The sequence below is a fragment of the Mustela erminea genome, chromosome 15 (assembly GCF_009829155.1).
Source record: "Mustela erminea isolate mMusErm1 chromosome 15, mMusErm1.Pri, whole genome shotgun sequence".
Classification (NCBI taxonomy): domain Eukaryota; kingdom Metazoa; phylum Chordata; class Mammalia; order Carnivora; family Mustelidae; genus Mustela; species Mustela erminea.
This window is the reverse complement of record NC_045628.1, coordinates 14,929,246-14,948,020: the sequence shown is the minus strand read 5'-3', so window position 1 is coordinate 14,948,020 and position 18,775 is coordinate 14,929,246. Positions and strand designations below refer to the sequence as shown.

The 18,775-nt window shown below is 50.9% G+C and overlaps 1 protein-coding gene across 1 annotated transcript in view; it reads right to left on the bottom strand.

Moving 5' to 3' along the window:
- The window catches only part of ABCC4 (ATP binding cassette subfamily C member 4), a 248,451-nt gene extending 229,921 nt beyond the window's left edge, over positions 1-18,530 (bottom strand). The window contains exon 1 of the mRNA XM_032314331.1: positions 18,065-18,530. Coding sequence (XP_032170222.1) covers positions 18,065-18,138 — 74 coding nt within the window. The 5' untranslated portion in view covers positions 18,139-18,530. The remainder of the gene's footprint in view (positions 1-18,064) is intronic.
- Between the last annotated feature and the right edge of the window lie 245 nt (positions 18,531-18,775).

The following is an 18,775-nucleotide window of genomic DNA, read 5'->3' as shown; positions in this document are numbered from 1 at the left end:
CCAGAAGCAGAGGAAACACCACCCTTTCTCCCTCCAAAGAGGCCAGAGTCAAACGGCCTCTTCCCCCGTCATCCCCACTGATCCCCAAGGTAGCAGCCTTCACATGCTCTCAAAGCACAGAATGTGTACATGCCTTTATGCATTTTTTTTTCAAATGTAACCCACAACTTTTGTTGTAGAGATTTTATTTATTTATTTGACAGAGAGAGTGCGCACAAGCAGGAGGAGCAGCAGTGGGAGAGGGAGAAGCAGGCTCCCCGCTGAGCAGGGGGTCCAATGTAGGACTTGATCCCAGGACCCTGAGATCATGACCCTGAGCCACCCAGGCGTCCCTCACTTTTTTTTCTTTCTTTTTTTTTTTTTTTTTTTTTTTTTTAACCAGGTTCTCAGCAACAGGATTGGAGTAAACAGGAATTCTGACAGTCACTAATTCAGATGAGGTCCTAAGTGCTGGTCCACCATGTGCCAAGACCTTTCCTGGACTGTTGCCCACAGATGGCCTCTTCCGTGGAGCTCACAGGAAGGAAAGCAGGGACAACCGCCCGAAGACAGGTCCAGAGCGATGACAACGATCAGGGCGAAAATGAAAGAGAGACGCGGCTGAGGCTGGCGGCGGTCACTCTAGCTGGAGGTGAGGGAGGCTCTCACAGGAGGCCGGGCGTGAACCGAGACGCAGGTCAGCACGTTCCAAGAAAAAGAACAGCGAGGGAGAAGCCCGGAGGTCTACGGCGCGCACAGAAAAATCCTGAAATACTGAGCCTTTGCCGCTAATGGAGCGGGATAATAAAAGAATGTCCTGTAGAAGGGAGTGAATCGGGGAATCTGGGAGAGGGAGCCGGGCTCCGGGACTTCTTCCATCTACCCAGTTATTACTGGCATGTTCCATGGACAAAGACAGCAACTGGCTGGGACTGGATGTGGCCCGAGGGCACACATTGTTAGTTCCTCAGCCAGGACAGTCACCGGGGGATGCCACCTGCCAGCCTCCACCAGCTCAGCAGCCCCCAAGTGCTGGGCCCCACGCAGGGCCACTCAGAGGTGAAGGTCTGTGTCATCTCAGGGGACTTCCAGCCTTTCCTCCTTCCCCAGGACTTCCCCGGTTCCCAGACAGCTCACCACAAGCCCCGGGACCATGGCCCCCTGGCCAGCTCGCTCTCCCTGCCTCCCACGGCAGAGAAGCTGAGTGCTGGGCCACAGTGGTCTTCACTGGCTGGACTCCGACGCATCTCGGGAGGCCCGTCCAGCGCCATGAACTGGACCACCCGTCTCTGTCCAAACTCCCACCGCCTGGTGGGACCCGCCTGGTCTGCGAGGGGCCACCTCCAGGGCCGCACGCTCTCCCGGGAGCTTTCACGGTGCGCATTCTCACCGACGAAGCCCAGGCGGCAGGTGGTTCTCCCAGGTGGGGGCGGATCCTGGGTTTTCACTACCCGTCACTCCCGGCACAAGAGTAGCAAACGTCTGGCCTCACCCTGACCACACTTGCTGCCCAAGTTCCACGGCGCAGTGAAGGGTATAGTTTAGGGAATACAAACTTCAGCTCACTTAGAGCGATATTATTTATCATCCAACCTAAGACACTCCTAGGAGTAAAACGAGGGGTTGTTAATAATTACAACAGGGTAAGGGGCAAACCGAGAGTTAGAAGCACAAGGCACAGGTGAAAAGAAAAATTAAAAACAAGACTGGCAACAGCTCTAGGACCTCAGGCAGTCAAAAAAAAAAAAAAATTGACAATTTATTTGAGAGAGAGCACAAATGGGAGGGGCAGAGAGAGAGAGGGAGAGACTCTCAAGCAGACACCCCCTCTGAGCGAGGAACCCGAGGCAGGGCTCGATCTCAAGACCCTGAGATCATGACCTGAATCAAAACCACGACTGGATGCTTAACCCACTGCACCACCCAGGTACCCCTCAAAAATTTTATTCTTGGGGCATCTAGGTGGCTCAGTGGGTTAAGCCTCTGCCTTTGGCTCAGGTCATGATCTTGGGGTCCTGGGATTGAGCCCTCCATCGGGCTCTCTGCTCAGCAGGGAGCCTGCTTCCCCCTCTCTCTCTGCCTGCTGCTCTGCCTACTTGTGATTTCTCTGTCAAATAAATAAATAAAATCTTAAAAAAAAAAAACAAATATTATTCTTGGTCTGATTTCCTTTAAATCGAGGTAGGATTTCTTTTCCTTTAGTGGGGGGGAGCGGAGGGGGGAAGGCTACCACACCAAACCATTTCCTTCCGAAATAAAAAGAAGCAAGAACACCACAGAGAACATTGGCCTATCTGGTGACCCAGATATAGACAGGGGTGCCGGGATGGCTCAGTGGGTTAAGCATCTGACTTTCAATTTCAGCTCACGTCATGCTCTCAGGATCATGAGATCAAGCCCCACATTGGGCTCAGCGGGGAGTCTATCTGAAATTCTCCTTCTCTCCCTCTGCTTCCCCCCTCACCCCCGGACACACGCATACACTCTCTCTCTCAGATAAATAAAATGGGAAGGGGCACCTGGGCGACTCGGTCGGTTGGTACCTGCCTTTCATTCAGGTCATGATTCCAGGGTCCCGGGATTGAGCCCCGCGACAGGCTCCCCACTCAGCAAGGAGTCTGCTTCTCCCTCTGCCCCCTCTACCTGCCTGTGATTTTTTTCTCTCTCTCTCAAACATTTTTTTTTTAATGGAGAACCCAGGTATAAAGAACACAAACCCTTCTCTCTATAGTCTAACCTAAGGCTTAAATCCGTCAGGAGCCAGGGGCTACTTCAGAAGTAAAGACTTGGGGGGGCACCTGGGTGGCTCAATGGGTTAGAGCCTCTGCCTTTAGCTTGGGTTATAATCCGGTCCATGATCAGGGTCCTGGGATCGAGCCCCGCATCCAGCTCTCTGCTCAGCTGGGAGCCTGCTTTCCCTCCTCTCTCTCTGCCTGCCTCTCTGCCTACTTGTGATCTCTGTCTGTCAAATAAATAAACAAATCTCTAAAAAATAAAAAAAATTAAAAAAAGAAGAAGAAGTAAAGACTAGGCCTGAATACAGACACCAGACCACTAATATAGGAAAAAGAAGCCGCCTAGAAGAGGGAAAAACTTTTTTTTTTTAAAAGATTTTATTTATTTATTTGACAGAGAGAGATCACAAGTAGGCAGAGAGGCAGAGAGAGAGGGGGAAGCAGGCTCCCTGCTGAGCAGAGAGCCCTATGCGGGGCTCGATTCCAGGACCCCAAGATCATGACCTGAGCCGAAGGCAGAGGCCTAACCCACTGAGCCACCCAGGCGCCCCGAGGGAAGAACTTTTGCACAAACTAAAACACAATGCAGTTTAACAAGCAGCACCTCTTCTAAGAAGCCTTTCTTCCCTGGATGACACCAGCTCCTCAGGCTCAGCCCACACGCCCACTGGTACCTCTCCCTCCTCTGCTTCCAGGGACCTCTGCTCATGACTTCCAACATCTGAAGCTGGGGATCAAACAGCCTCATCCCCTCCATTGACGAAGCTGTGCTGCTGTGGGCGCAAAACATACTCTGTGCACCCCAGTATCCTCAGCTGGAGGCAAAGGGGCGCGCTGGGCAAAGCGTGTACAAACGTCACCACGTCTACAGTACCACCATACCTCGTGCGACAGGAGTGTACACAGTAAGGCAGCAAACTGTTCACAAAAGGCCTGGAGCGATCAGAATGGCTGTGCCCAAGATGAGGGGGGCCACTGCCTGCAGAGAGGGAGCTGAAAGAAGACCGGGCGGGGGGGGGGGAAGCCCACCCAACACACAACCCCTATCTTCACAAACCCCCAGACCCCATCGCAGATAGATTTTTGTGGAATCTAATAAATGGGGGTGACTTGGGTTGCGGGAGAGAACCAGGAACCGGGGCTGACTTGGGGGGGACACAGAAGGTTCGAGAGAACATAGCAGGTAAAACGGGAGGTGGAAGGAAGGAAGGAAGCACTGGCAGGTAATGTGGAATGGGACCTTCAGCCACCAGCAGTGCCCTAGGAGCCACAGGGAGGAGCCACAGGGAGGAGTCAGCACGCCAGGCTTCCTTGGGGGGGGGTCCCCACCCTGGAAGAACATGCTAGCCTCACCCGTGCTTACGTTCTCCCCCCAGCACCAGACGGTCGGCCCTTCCGCACACAGGGTGCCACATCCGTGCTCACGGTTACCTCTTCCTTGAAATTCCTGCCAGGAATCCCCTGTGAGAGGGAGGAAACCGCTAATGGCTTTGAACCAGACCTTCTCCCGTCTGACCCAGGGCTGGCTTAACCCCACCTGCCTCTGGCTGATCTCAGGTTCGCCAGTCGGGGTTCCACCCGCCTGCCACAGCCCTCACGCACCTCCCACACCACCGTCCCCACAGCCTGACCCACGAAGGAGGAGCCGTGCCTTCACTTTGTTCCGCCCTCGACAGAAAAACGCCAATTCCCAGAACTCAAAGGCGCCGAAATTCCCTGCTCCGGAGCGGAGCGTGTGTGAGTCGGCTGCTCTGTGGGGCTCCTTCCTGCTGCACCCCATCCTTCCTGGAAGCCGTCTTGGAAACTGTGCCTCCCCCTTACAGGAAAGGAATCCCTCCCTCCCGGGGGGCCGAGTCCACGAAGCAGCCTTAAGGAATTCCAAGACTTCGGCTTCCTTTCTGAGCAGCTCCTAGCGGAGATGACCGAAGAGCGACAGAGTGAGAGAAAGAGACAGAGAGGGAGGAAGGGATCCTAATCTGGCTGACTCAGGGGGGCGAATTCGCTTTAAAAGATCTCTTTAAAAAAAACTGGACTACGTCCACGCGAAAGGGGAAAAGCAGAGAGGATTCGGAGCATGCTGAGAACGCCGGTCCCCTCTTTTTCTCAGCTGTGAATACTCGGCACACTAAGGACTTGCACGGGGCTTTCACAGAAGCAAACTAACTTGGTTCATTTCCATGCAGATGTAAAAGAGAAAGTTCGGGGCACGAGCCTTAAAGAACCTAACGTACCTGGGGCGGTCCCTCACCCCGGCTGCAGACCTGGCTCCCAGGAGCGGACACCAGCCTGCGTGATCCAGTTTCAGGAGCGAGAATGACACTTGAACTCCCAGCCCGCCTGTCCAGGAGAGAAGCTCATTCTCCTACCGGGTCAAGTCCTCTGAAGGGTTTTTAAGGGCACTGCCTCCGAGACTGAAAAGTTCTGGGGACATTTACCCTGAATTTGACTCAAAATTTGAGGCAGCAGGTCCATAACCAGCAGGTCGAGAGAAGGCTAAGGTCGTGAGGTCAAAGTCCTTAGTGAATTCAGTGTAATAGAGGTCAAATGACCACGATACAAAGCAGCTCTGACCAGTGACTGCGAGGGACACTGGCTCCAACCAGGACCTCCCAGGACACGCAGGGAGCCTCAGATGGGGGGGGGCGGGGGGAATACATTACAAAATACACAGACAGGGTGACTTCAGTAACAAAATTGAGCCTCTCGCGGTTCTGCAGGGATGGAGTCCAAGAGCAAGGCAGAAATAAAGCAGGTGCCAGATGCTCACTTGAGTAGTTTTGGCCACGTTGCTCTGCTATGGAAGGGTTTTCTAGGAACCTTCTGGAGAATACAGCTACCACCATCTTATAATTTCCCAAGTGCTTCCGGACAGTGACCCCATTCTCAGTACAAATTACATTTCCCTTCATTGCTTTTTTTTTTTTAAACAAATCTTAATTTCTGCAGCAGTTACTAACAGGTTACCTCTCCATGGGACATGGAGATGACACACCACACCACTTCCACATTCCCTCCCTGCTGCCTTGCCCTGCTTCATTCCAAGTGGGGACGAAAAGTAAGTGGATAGCATTTTATCCATTTATTATATTTAAAACACAAGTTTTAGAATACACCGAGACTGGGGTGCCTGGGTGACTCAATCGTTAAGCATCTGCCTTTGGCTCAGGTCATGAGCCACATCAGGCTCCCTGCTCGGTGGGAAGTCTGCTTCTCCCTCTCCGACTCCCCCTGCTTATGTTCCCTCTCTCATCATCTCTACTAAATAAATAAAATCTTCTTCAAAAACTAACTAATTAATTAAAATGGAGTCAGGAGGGGCACTTGGGTGGCTCACTCAGCCAAGCGTCTGACTTCAGCTCGGGTTATGATCCCAGGATCCTGGGATCGAGACCCCTCCATTCAGCCTCCTCCCTGAGCAGGGAACCTGCTTCTCCCTCTGCCTGCTGTTCCCCCACTTGTGCTCTCTTGCTTTCTCTGTCAAATAAATAAGATCTTTGAGGCGCCTGGCTGGCTCAGTGGGTTAAGCCTCTGCCTTTGGCCTAGGTCATGATCTCAGGGTCCTAGGACTGAGCTCCGCATCGGGCTCTCTGCTCAGTAGGAAGCCTGCTTCCCCATCTCTCTCTGCCTGCCTCTCTGCCTACTTGTGATCTTTCTCTCTCTGTCAAATAAATTAATTTTTTTAAAAAAGATCTTTAAAAGGGGGGAGGGGTTCCTCTTCTTTGCACTTCATACTTGCCTACAGTTTTGCTATAGCTTGAAGTCCCCGCCTGCAATTTTCTGCTATTCCGATATAAATTCATTTTTGCTTGTAACACAACTGACAGTTTTATTTTTAAGGTCAACATTCCATAATGCCCAGCTTGCTCCTGTTTAAGGCAGAGCCCTGCATTTCCAAATTAGAGAAACTCCGATTAGGAAGGCTAAAGTCATAACTTACAATCACTGGGTAAGCCTGCTAAGTTCAAGATGCTCGGTTAGGCACCAGAATAAAGGTGTTAAAGACACTTGTTCCTGCCCTCAATGAGTTAACAACTTAGCTTTAAAAGGCACAAATGAGGGGCGCCTCAGTGGCTCAGTGGGTTAAGCCTCTGCCTTCGGCCCAGGACGTGATTTCAGGGTCCTGGGATCAAGCCCCGCTTCCGGCTCTCTGCTCAGTAGAGACCGTGCTTCCCTCTCTCTGCCTGCCGCTCTGCCTGCTTGAGATCTCTCTGTCAAATAAATAAAATCTTTAAAAAAAAAAAAAAGTCACAAATGCGGGGCACTTGGATGGCTGTCGGTTAAGCATCTGCCTTCAGCTCAGGTTGTGATCCCAGGGTTCTGGCATGGGCCCCATGTCAGGGTCTCTGCTCAGCGGAGAGTCTGCTTCTCCCTCTCCTTCTGTGTGTGCTCTTGCTTGCGTGCTCTCTCAAGTAAATAAATAAATCTTAAAAAAAAAAAAAAAAGGAAAGATCCCACAAGAGCCACGCTGTGCTCATTAAGAGGAAATCGTGCTAATTCCTTTCTCTGCAGGATTTCAGACTGACTGCCAAGCACATAAGGTACCTCTGGACTCCCATAAGACAGACGACATGACCTCCCCCCATACCTGTGGCAAGTTCATCTTCGACCCAGTGCTCACGAGTGGATCAGCCACAACCTGCAGGACAGTTCCAAGACCTGTCCTTTCTGCCATTACTTTCAACCGACAGCAATGGATGCTGGACCCTGAGACCGACAAAATGAACTTTGTGTGGGGACAAACCCCGACTGTGACGTCAGTTGTCCATGTGTCCAACACAGCCCCGCGGTATATTCCGCTCACCATACCCAAGTGTTCTCGCCAGCCCAGGCTTCTTCCTGGAGCCCGCGACACACGATCAATGCGTACCCCACCTCCCTACTTAAACGTGTGGAAGGCATCTCAAACTGAATATGGTCAAATCCGAACTCCTGGTCTTCTCCAACCTACTCCTCCTGCAGGCGTCAGCAGCTCACTGAATGGGGACTCGATCCTTCCGGGGGCTCGGGCTGAACCCAGAGGCAACCTTGCCTGTCTCTTCCACAATTATTAGGTAGTTAGATAGTTAGATATTAGATATTAGACATTAGATAGATTAGATATTAGATATTAGATAGTTCCACAAGCTAATATCCGAGATGCCCAGCTCTACCTTCGAATAAACTCTTTCCTGAACCCAACTACTCACCATCGCCACTCCCATCACCCTCCTGGTCAAAGCTACCTCTTGCCTGAACCACTGTGAAAATCTCCCACAGGTCTCCCTGCTTCTGCCCATGGATTTTAATCTATTCTTAATATATCCCAAACATTTGGAATGGGGTAGCGGGCGGGGCAAACATTTTCTGTAAAGAACTAGATCATAATTATTTTAGACGTTGCAGGTCATACAGTCTCTGTACCAAACACTCAACTCCGCTGTTGTAGCCCACGGACAATATATAAATGAATGAGCACAACCATGTTCCAATAAAACTTTATTTACAAAAATAGACAGTAGGCTGGATTTGACCTGCGGGTCACAGTTTGCCAACTCCTGCTTTAGAACATTCCCCCAACACAGCAAGCACTCAAAAATAGTTGTTAAACTGTCAGATTAGTTACTTCAAACACTGCCGCTGGCCAGAATAAACCTAGAATAGTAGGTAAATTCTAGATGCCACAGTAATATAAAGACGTTGATAAACCAAAGCATATTCAGTTCAAGCAGATGGAAAAGGGTCCAAAAACCCTGTCATTTAAAGGCAACCTAAGAACTGGAGACAACTACCTGAAAGATTTAATGGATCCATATTTTTTTTAATTTTTTTTAAGATTTTATTTACTTATTTGACAGAGAAAGACACAGCTTAAGAAGGAACATAAGCAGAGGGAGTGGGAGAGGGAGAAGCAGGCTGCTCACCGAGCAAGGAGCCTGATATGGGGCTCAATCCCAGGACCCTAGGATCACGACCTGAGCCTAAGGCAGACAGTTAACAACCGAGCCGCCCAGGTGCCCCCCCCCCAAAAAAAAGATTTAAATAGAACCATGAGGGTGGTCTTTGAAGAATACCAGAAGGCCAGCATGTGGAAGGGGGAGTCAACGCTGTGTGTTGACAAAAAAAAGAAAGAGAGAGAGAGATACAGATGGGCAGAAACTACCCAAAAAGAAAACTGGCTTGTAACAGCAGTCTTCTATCATTCCAGAATGTAGATTAGTAAGAGCAGCAAATTTCCCCACTGAACGATGTCCAGAAGGGATTCCTGCATTGAGTAGGATCTAAGATCTCTCCCATCCAACCCTATAACTCCGGGACCCTGGAAGTAGGGCAGACACCAGCTAGCCTGGGGAAGCAGAGCACACAGCAACTAGCCCCATGAAGAGGCTGGCCCAGAAGTGGCCACGGAACCAGTGAAAGGAATTAGGAGCTAACGCCAGAAGGACTAGAGGTGCTCATGGAGGCCAGGACTGGGGAGAAGAGATAAGGACGAAAGCTGGCGAGGGTGAAACGGGCAGGAGTGTGATCCTGAATGACAGTATCAAAATCACCAGGTTGGGGGGGGGAGGGGCATCCACAACACCTGATCGCTGTTCTCAGGACATGCCAGCCTTCCAGAATCCTGTGCCCTACACATGCCCGTCCACCCTCCAAGAGGACTCCCCACCTGTCCCACGCCACCCCTCCCTGAAACCCCCCACTGGAGCGTGCATTAGTCCCACATCTAAACACCGCACACCCGACGTGTCATCATTCTCTCACAGCGACCTGGACACGTGGCCCACACTTTCTAGCCCACCTAACGGTAGAGGCAACCGTGTGGCAGACACCTTGCCGATAAAACGTGAGTGTCAAGGACGTAGGTAGCTGCCAAGCCAGGAACACAAAAACCAGCCACAAATAACTCCTTTCCAGCTGAATTAAGAGGACTTGGAGAGGACCCAAGAACCGAGCCACAAGATACAGAAAGACCAGCTACTGAGTAAGTGTGTGGGATGGCTCCCCACCCCCACCAACCCGGAAAGGTCTACAAACGTGACTTCCGGTGGGTTTTGTTTTGGTTTTTTAACTAAGCCACTAAGATTAGGGGCTTGTTTTGCTCAGAAGCTGACACCAGTGACAGAATTAAGAAGACTGGACTGGGTGAGCGCTTTGAGAACAGGAAGGTTATTTTTATGGATTTGAACGCAGGAACACAAAAGGCCCTCAAATGTTGGCCCAAAGAATTACCTAAACTACAAGCTGGACCAGTACCCTTGGCCTCCCACTGTGCTCTCAACCAGAAATGGACTTTAAGGGCTGAAAGAGAGCCCGGAAACTTGGTTCCCAAAGCTCAGTGTGAGTCTCCCAGAACCCTGTTAAAAGAAATTGACTCAGGCTGCCAACTCCCCCGCAAACCCCCCATTGGGTTCCTACCGGTAAGGCAGGAGACTCCGAGATTTACATTCATCCTCTAACTGGGAAATAAACTCTGGCAATTTACAAACGAAACTGTTAGTTTACAAATGCTAAGTAACTAGAGGAAGGTGGCCTGGTTTCCTTTTACTATTTATTCACTATTTTGGTAAACCAACAGTGTTTGGTTCATTTAATCCTCTCAACAACCCTAGGAGATGGGTATCGTGAGTATTCCCATCTCACAGATGAGGAAACTTGCCTTTGGCCGGGTAAGCGGTAGAGTCCAGATCTATACGGCAGGCACTTCAGCTCCAAGGCAGGGGGGATGCAGCTCCACGGTATCTCCTGGATTAGGGCTCAGGGCTGTACACATGGGCCTCTGGCAAGGGTACGGGCATCCAGCCTGCTTTCCCCCATTCGCTCCCACACCCTGGCAAACAGCCCAGTAAGGGGTTCACCCAGAGGCAGCCGCCCCTCATCAGTCGGGACAGCAGTCCGGCTCCAGTAGTTACCAGATCTGCCTCACCTCACCAGAAAAGTCCGGAGGTGAGAGAGATGATGGAAGACGAGACGCAAAAGGCAGGTCCTGAAGGACTCTGAGTGCCGCCACCCTTAAGACCTGCTCTTGAAAGCCGTTGGGAGGTATGAGAGGTTTTTAAACAGGAGGACGGCATGGATCTTAGGGGAAAGACTGGTGGGGGGAACCCACTGCGAGGAGGAAAAGCCAAGGGAGGCTGGAACAGAGGAGAGGGACACACGCTCCAGGAGGACGCGCACCTCTGTGCCTTTCCTTCCCTTCGGGTCTCACACATTCACATTCTGGAAGCGCCTGCCGAATGAAGGCCTGCCGAATGAAGGACTCCAAGGATATGTCTCAAGTTCAGCTGATGGGATCTGAGGTCAGCAACATCAGCAGGAACAGACAGGTTGGTGCCTTACGAACCCGATGGCCAACAACACACAGGGCAGATCAGGCGACAGCAGGATGGAGAGAGGGTGGAACCTTCTTGTGTGAGCGTCTGAGAAGGGCGTGGTCACTCCCGGACATGAGCTGTAAATGTCTGCTGGGGGTTACCTGTCACAGCCAGGCAGACAGGAGCCTGAGCACTTGGGCCACTGCGTGGGCTGAGGACATGGGCACCACACCAACTGGCACACTGCAGACCTCCCCCCGCCCACCGGGCTGTGCTGTTGCCAACAAGTGCCCCAACCTCTCTGGAGATGCACTGCCTTACAGGACCGAGGACTGCCTGAGACACTGAAACAGCGAGCAAACGAGGCTGAGCCCCAGGAAGCGTTCAGCAGGTGTTAATTGACGATCAGTACTGCTGTCTCAGTGGACCCAGCCCCGAGGGCTAACCACCTTCGCCCTAAGTGCCCAGCAGGAACTGAAATGCAGATCCCCAAAATACCTTCCCAGAAGGAAGGACCCTCATCTGCATTTTTAATTGTGTCTTGGAAAATACTGCTGAAATAGGTAAACACGAGTTTGTTTCGTTTTAAAGATTTTATTTATTTGAGAGAGATACCGAGGGGGTAGGGGGAGAGGGAGAGCAGACTCCCCACTGAGTAGGGACCCTCCCCCAAGCAGGACTTGATCCCAGGACCCTGAGATCACCACATGAGCCGAAGGCAGATGCCCAACCACCTGAGCCACCCAGGAGTCCCGATAAACATGAGATTTAACTTCTAAAAAAAATTTAATCCTGCCCTCTATCTTACATTTTTAGTTATCTCACACTATGTACACAATATAAAGAGATCTTAGAAGGATTAATCTTGAAATGGCTCAATCTTTGGGGTCCCCGGCTGGCTTAGTCGGAAGAACATGTGACTCTTGATCTTGGGGTTGTGGTTCAAGCCCTATGTTGGGTGTAGAGATTACTTAAAAATATTTAAAAACTAAAAATAGGGCACCTGCTCCCCCTGCTTGTGCGCAGGCGCTCTGTCAAAACCTTAAAAAAAAAAAAAAACCCTGAAAATAAAAAAATAAAAAATGGATCAATCTTGAAATGGATCTAAAACTTAACATTCCAGTCTTCAGGAACCCCTGGCCATAACAACCAGAGGCCTTAGCTCTGGACAAGGAGACTTTACATTAACAATCATCCCCAGTCTCCCAATTTCAAGGCTCAGATCATTCTCTTACAGGTAGCCACAGGGAATTTGCAGGGCCAAAGAGAAGAGGTGAACGCATTCCAAAGCCCTGTCCTTCCCACTGCAGTGCTGGCAACCACCTTTACACAATTCATCAGCACAGAAACACAGAAAACATTTGCAGGGGCTTCAGATTCACACAGAGAAGAAACCCACAGAGACATTCTCGTGTTAGGGGACAGGGTTTGCTGTCCCCACTGAGAACTGACAGGCAAGATTTCGGATAAAGGCTCACAGGGCGCATGACCTCACTGGGTTCCTCACCCCACAGAGCAGGCCAACCCTGGGAGATACAAGAGGGAGAGGGGATCCCCTGGAGAACTCAAAAAAGGAAATTATCTACTTAATACACCTGATGAATATGAGTTGAGTTAACCCTACTCACATGGAGCAGATGCGAAACTGTGTAAAAACAGACAGAAAAAATCAAATAGAAATTAAAGGAGATGAACTTATATTTATTACTCGATTTATTTCATTGCAGAGGCTTAGTAAATTTCAGTACACCTTCGGGGTGTTCCACATCTTGCTTGGGTTTGGAATTATTGTATAAATTGGCCAAAAACTCATCAAACTAAATGCTAAAGAAAGGGGAACAGGGTGAGGCCAAACACAGGGCCCTGAAAAACTAAGCCAGCCTCCTTGTACAAAATGTGTACGTCTGATTGTTAATGAACAACAGGAGATTAACATTAGAAGTTATTCTGGGGAGGGGCACCTGGGTTGCTCAGTCAGCCCGACTTGGTTCAGGCTGTGACTCTGATCTCAGAGTCACGGCATCCAGTCTGGGCAGAGTCTGCTTGTCCCTCACCCTCTGCTTCTCCCCTACTCCCATGCTCTCTCCCAAATAAATAAATAGACAAAATCTTTAAAAATAATAAGAAGAACAAATAAAAGGCATTCTAGGGGCAGCTGGCTGTCAACTCTTGATCTAAGGATTGTAAATTCGAGGCCCACGTTGGGCATAGAGATTACTTAAAAAATTAAAATCTCATGGGGAGCCTGGGTGGCTCTGTCCGTTAAGCACCTGACTTCAGCTCAGGTCAAGGTCTCAGGCTCTTGGGATCCGAGCCCTGTGTCAGACTATGAGATGCTGAGTGGGAAGTCTGCTTCTCTCTCCTCTTCCTCTCCCCTCAACTCCTGCTTGGGCACAGGCACACACTCTGGCTTTCTCAAATAAAATTTAAAAAAATTAAAATATTTTTTTTAAAAAGCATTCTTAAAAAGGTGCAAAACCCCAGTTTAAAATGAAACATCTCAAGTAAATAATTGAAACATCGCCAAAAAATAAATAAATGACAAAACCAAACCTCTTAGATTGGAAGTCTCCAATCTGACACCAGTGGCAGTCAGATTGGAGACTTAACAGCACTGGCTTTCCAAAGTGACAGTTCACAGACTGAACCAGTGGCAGGGGAGTGAGAACACAGCCACCCTCAGGTGGCCTGCATGCGTGTGGCCCAAAGCCTTCTCTAGCGACGGGTCCTGAGCAGCTAACCACGGGGCGAGGGAAGACAGGGAAACCAGGAGCACATCTCCAGGGAGCTGTGCACCAGGGGAGCAGGACACGTCCAGGGCGTCTCAGGGGACAGGACAATCTAGTACCAGCTGGATAAGCCTACACCACTTGTTTCCAATAACAGGAAAGAGGAAGAATCAGTCAATAAACCATGATGAGAAAATGGGCTGGTTTAAAAAAAAAAAAAAAAAAAAAAAGAGGCCTAATACCAAATACAAAAGGAAATTCTAGTGGACTTTGTATAAGAAAATGCTTATGGAGATTTAGAGGATGCTGGAATCTAAAAAAAGATATATTACAGAAGCAACAGGAAAAACCAGAAAGAAGAGCTCAATAATCTAAAATTTTAAAACCTCTGATCTAGGGGCACCTGGCTGGCTAAGTCAGTAGTGTGTAACTCTTGATCTTGAGGTTATAAGTCTGAGCCCCCATTGGACGAAGAGATTAAAAATAATTTTAGGGGCGGCTGGGAGGCTCAGTGGGTTAAGCCTCTGCCTCAGGCTCAGGTCATGATCCCAAGGTCCTGGGATCGAGCCCCGCATCAGGTTCTCTGCTCAGCAGGGAGCCTGCTTCCCCCTCTCTCTCTGCCTGCCGCTCTGCCTACTTGTGATCTCTCTCTCTCTGTCAAATAAATAAATAAAATCTTTTAAAAATAATAAGTTTTAAAATCTTTTTTAAAATTCTTTAAGAAAAAAAAAAACTTCTGATCTAAATTAAGAGTCAAATGAAAATCTCAAAAAATAAGCACTATTACAAGTTTTTTCAAACATATAAAGACCTCACAGGAAAAAAGTCCAATACACAATTCAAAGATACAAAATCAAATTCAAATTAAAACCCTGATATTATTCTTAATCCATGACTTAGAAAAAAAAGTAATTCAGGTCCTTAAAGTAGACAATGAGGTATACATGCAAACCACTGAGGGTCAGTTGGTCCAAAATTAGAAAATAAAGTTTTGCCTTTCACCAGTCACTCCACTTCTGGCTACAGAGAAAAAGGAAAAATGCACCAAAATATACGGGCATGGATCTGCATTACATCATAATTAGAAATAAACAGTATTCAACAAAAGGGAAGTAAATTATAATTGTTAAATACCACGTTTTGAAGATTTAATGCTATGAATAAATGTTAGCCGTAAAAAATTAAGAAGGGAAAATAAATAAATAAATAAATAAGAAGGGATCAGGATTCAAAACTATTTGGGAGAGGAAGAATAACTTTTTGGTTTTATAGAAAAGGCGTGTGTGTGTTTTGTGAGTTTTAGGGGGAAGACTAAGAAACCAACATATCAGCAGCCTTACCTGGCTAACAGAAATAAGTCATCCATATTCCTTTCTCTTTCTGTAGCTTTAAATATCTTACCAAAAAAAAATAAAAATAGAAAATAAATAAATATTATACATATTCTTTTGAAAAATACAAAACACGGACACCTCCCTGGCTCAGTCAGTCAAGTGTGCAAGTCTTGGTGGTGAGCTCAAGCACGACGCTGGACATGGAGCGTACTTAAAAAATAAACCAAAATTCTGCAACGATTACCAACACCCATTGTGTACAGCTCCTCCTAAACCCAAGTTCAAGCTTTGCTGTCGAAATACCAAAACCCCACTAAGGCCATGTGTGTAGAACTCCATAAAGCTCGTTCCTGGCAGCCTGTGTGTGAGTAGAGGGCTACCAGTTCACAAGTTCAGAAAGCAGATGAAATTTGAGAAGAAAAGTAAACATCCAATGAGAAGATGCAGGTTTTCCCTGCAAGGTGGGCCTTGTCTCCAGGCAGCACTTCCTGCCCGGACTCATTTCAACTTTCTCGCCTACATCCGGGTACACGTGGAAATCACCAAGGCGGCCTCAGATTTTCAAATCTCTAGACATGCAGAAGGTCAACAGATACAGGATGGTAATCATGGTCAACAGATAACCTCAAAAGACTTGCCCCTTTTTTTTTTTAAACTATAAAACTGGAATAACAATGCCAGTGGGGGTAGTGAGCCAGGCTCAACCTTCCATCAGAATCACCTGGACCACAGGCTTAAACCCCACCCCCACCCCAAGTTTCTACATAATTTACAGAACTGGTCTGGAATGGGTGCCAGAGAACTTGCATTTCTAACAAGCGCCTGGGTGATGGTGATGGTGATGGTGATGCCACCGAAGGTGTGAGGGCCATGCTTAGAGGACAGCCGCCCTCAAGCCGCCCTTAGACAGACATCCTCAAGCATGATGGGTTTCACGTCCACCAGCTCATCTCCAACAGCAATGACTTTAAGAAAATCAGGCCTAAAACAAAGAAAGAAAAGAAAAAGAAAAAAAAATCCATCCTACAAGCACAAAGGCATGTTTGGAATAGCCTTCTCCGTGCATTTAAGAACAAGGATCCCAACAGCAGTGGCTCAGTCCAGCAGGTGCAAACACAGGGCTCAGGGCCAGATGGCCTGATTGGGGATCCTGCTCTACCAAGACACAGCTGTATGATCCCAGGCCATCAGGAGCAAGACAGAGGTCAGAGGTCCTTCCCTAGAAGTGGGAAGCTGGAAACAGCGCCTACTGGAGTCATCAATCTGAGCCCTCACCAGCCCATTTTCATGCACACACCTTGTGAAAAACCCATAAACAGAAAGTGCTCCCAGAGTTCCTTGCCCTGCCTGAAGTTGAGATGTTTGCCTACTTCATTACTATTTATGATAACCACACCCAAATTCCTTCTTCTACCCAAATTCTTCTTTCCTTAAGAGCGGGGCGCCTGGGTGGCTCAGTGGGTTAAGCCGCTGCCTTCGGCTCAGGTCATGATCTCAGGGTCCTGGGATCGAGTCCCACATCAGGCTCTCTGCTCAGCAGGAAGCCTGCTTCCCTCTCTCTCTCTGCCTGCCTCTCTGCCTACTTGTGATCTCTCTCTGTCAAATAAATAAAATCTTTAAAAAAAAAAAAAAAAAAGAGGGGCCAAAGGGCCAAGAGAGGTCCTCACACACGGAATACGCCACCATCAAAACAAGCCTAAGAGAGAGCTCACCCCCTTGGTATCTCCTAGGCTTTCCCATAAAAAAAGTTAAAATATCAGAATATGGAAACGATTAAAGCCTGAGGGCTAGTTTAGGGTCAAGAAACAGAAGATCTAATTATCAGCCCAAGCCCAATTAGAGCCCACAGGTTCGGGCCCACCTAGTTCATGGTCCCAGCTACCACATGGAAAACCGGCCACCTGCGTCACCTCTCTGAGCCGTTTTTCACCTGCATCCTCTCCCAGCTCGGGGACCCTCCAGTGATTTTTGGGTGATAGGACTCCTGGACGGGACCACCTGCATGAAGACCACGGAGCACTTCTCCAAAGCCTAGACATCCGGAGATGACCCCACAGGCTTCAAGGACCCCATCTCCGGAGCTGGTCCTCCAAGGTGGAAATGGAAATAATTGCAAAAGGGAAAGCGGCTGTGCCAAAACCGTACTCCAGCTGTGGTTACGTGTGTCCCAGACAAACGCTAACCGTGTTCGAGAACAGTGTTCCCATTCATGAAATAAAGTGAAACGAAACCTGCCCCCACGAGATCCCAGGACACACCGTGTGAGCCGCACGCGGACAAAGAGAGACAGACAGCAGGACGTGGTCTCGAACACAGGAGCCGGCGGAGTGTGCAGCTCCGTGTCACGTAGGGCATATCGGTATATCGGAAGAGTGGGGACGCCGTGGGGGCTGGCAACGGTCCAGGGCACGAGTTAGACCTCGGTTTCGATAAAGGAGGCTGTTCAGAAGCTGCTTGCTTAGGAAGGAAAAGGTGCAGCTCGGGTTTGTGAGAAGGGCGAGTCCCGGCGCGGTGCGGGGCAAGGCGGCTGCGGCTGGAGGCGGGGGGATCCAGGCGGTGCTCCCTGTGGGCAGGAATTCTCCCGGGGCAGCCTCGGATCTCCCCCTCCCCAACCCCTGCTGCGGCGGCGGCTGCCGCGGCCGCTCCGGCTCCTCCTCCTCCTCCCCGTCCTCCTCCCAGACCCCGGAGCCTGGCGAGGCCGCCGACGCCCAGGCAGGGGGCCCCTGGGAGCCCCGCGCCACCAGGTCCCCGGCTCCCCTCCCCAGCCCGGCTCCCCTCCCCAGCCCGGCTCCCGCCCGCCCGGCGCGCCAGGGCGCAGGCGGGGGACCGCGCGGCCGGCGTGGGGTGGCCCCACCCGCGGCCAGAAGCCGCGCGGCGCCGGCGGCCGGAGCTCCCCCGCCACCACGCTCCCCCCTTCAGCCCCCGAAGGCGCCGGCGGCCGCGGGCAGGCGCGTGGCGGCGGCGGCGGGGGGATGCGGCCGCTCGGGCGGGGCGCTCACCAGAAGAACACGCGCGAGCAGAGGTTGGCGTTCTGCAGCGGGTTGGGCTTCACGTCCGGGTACACGGGCAGCATCTCGCCGCCGGGGTCGCGCCGCTCCGGGAGGCGCCGGCGGGGATGCTGGAGCTCCGGCGGCCGCGCCGGTCCCCTGGGCGGGAGCCCGAGAACCCGCCGCTTCCGGGAGCGGAGCGCCGGCGGCCCGCCCCGTTCCCGCCCCCCGGGCCGCGCGGCGGCGGCGGTGGCGGCTGCTGCTGCTGCTGAAGCCGCCGCCGGGAGCCGGGAGTGCAGGCGGCGGGACCGGGCGGCGGTGCTGCGCGTCCCCCGTGCGGCGCCAGGCGAGGCCGCCCGCCGCGTCCGATGGAGGAGGGTAGGCCGAGCCGGCTGCCCGCAGGCGCCCACGTGCTCTCACCGGGCGGCGAACTTTGCAGAAGTTGGCGCTCGGGATCCAGGCACCCAGCAGAGGGGGCGGAGGGGAGGAGCCGACCCTGCCCACCCCGCGACTCGGCGACGCCCCCTGGGCTGCGGCTTGCGGAGCACGTGGGGGAGCCTCCGCGCGGCTTTAGCCTTCTGGGCTTGCTGCCCTCATCAGGACCAAACAAGGGTGCTGTGGGAGGTTCTCCAACGTGAGAGTCAACCTGTGACCTCGGCCAAGAGCAGGATTTAGCACAGATTAAACTGGTGGAGCTCCGAGACCTAAAGAAAGGTGGCAGGA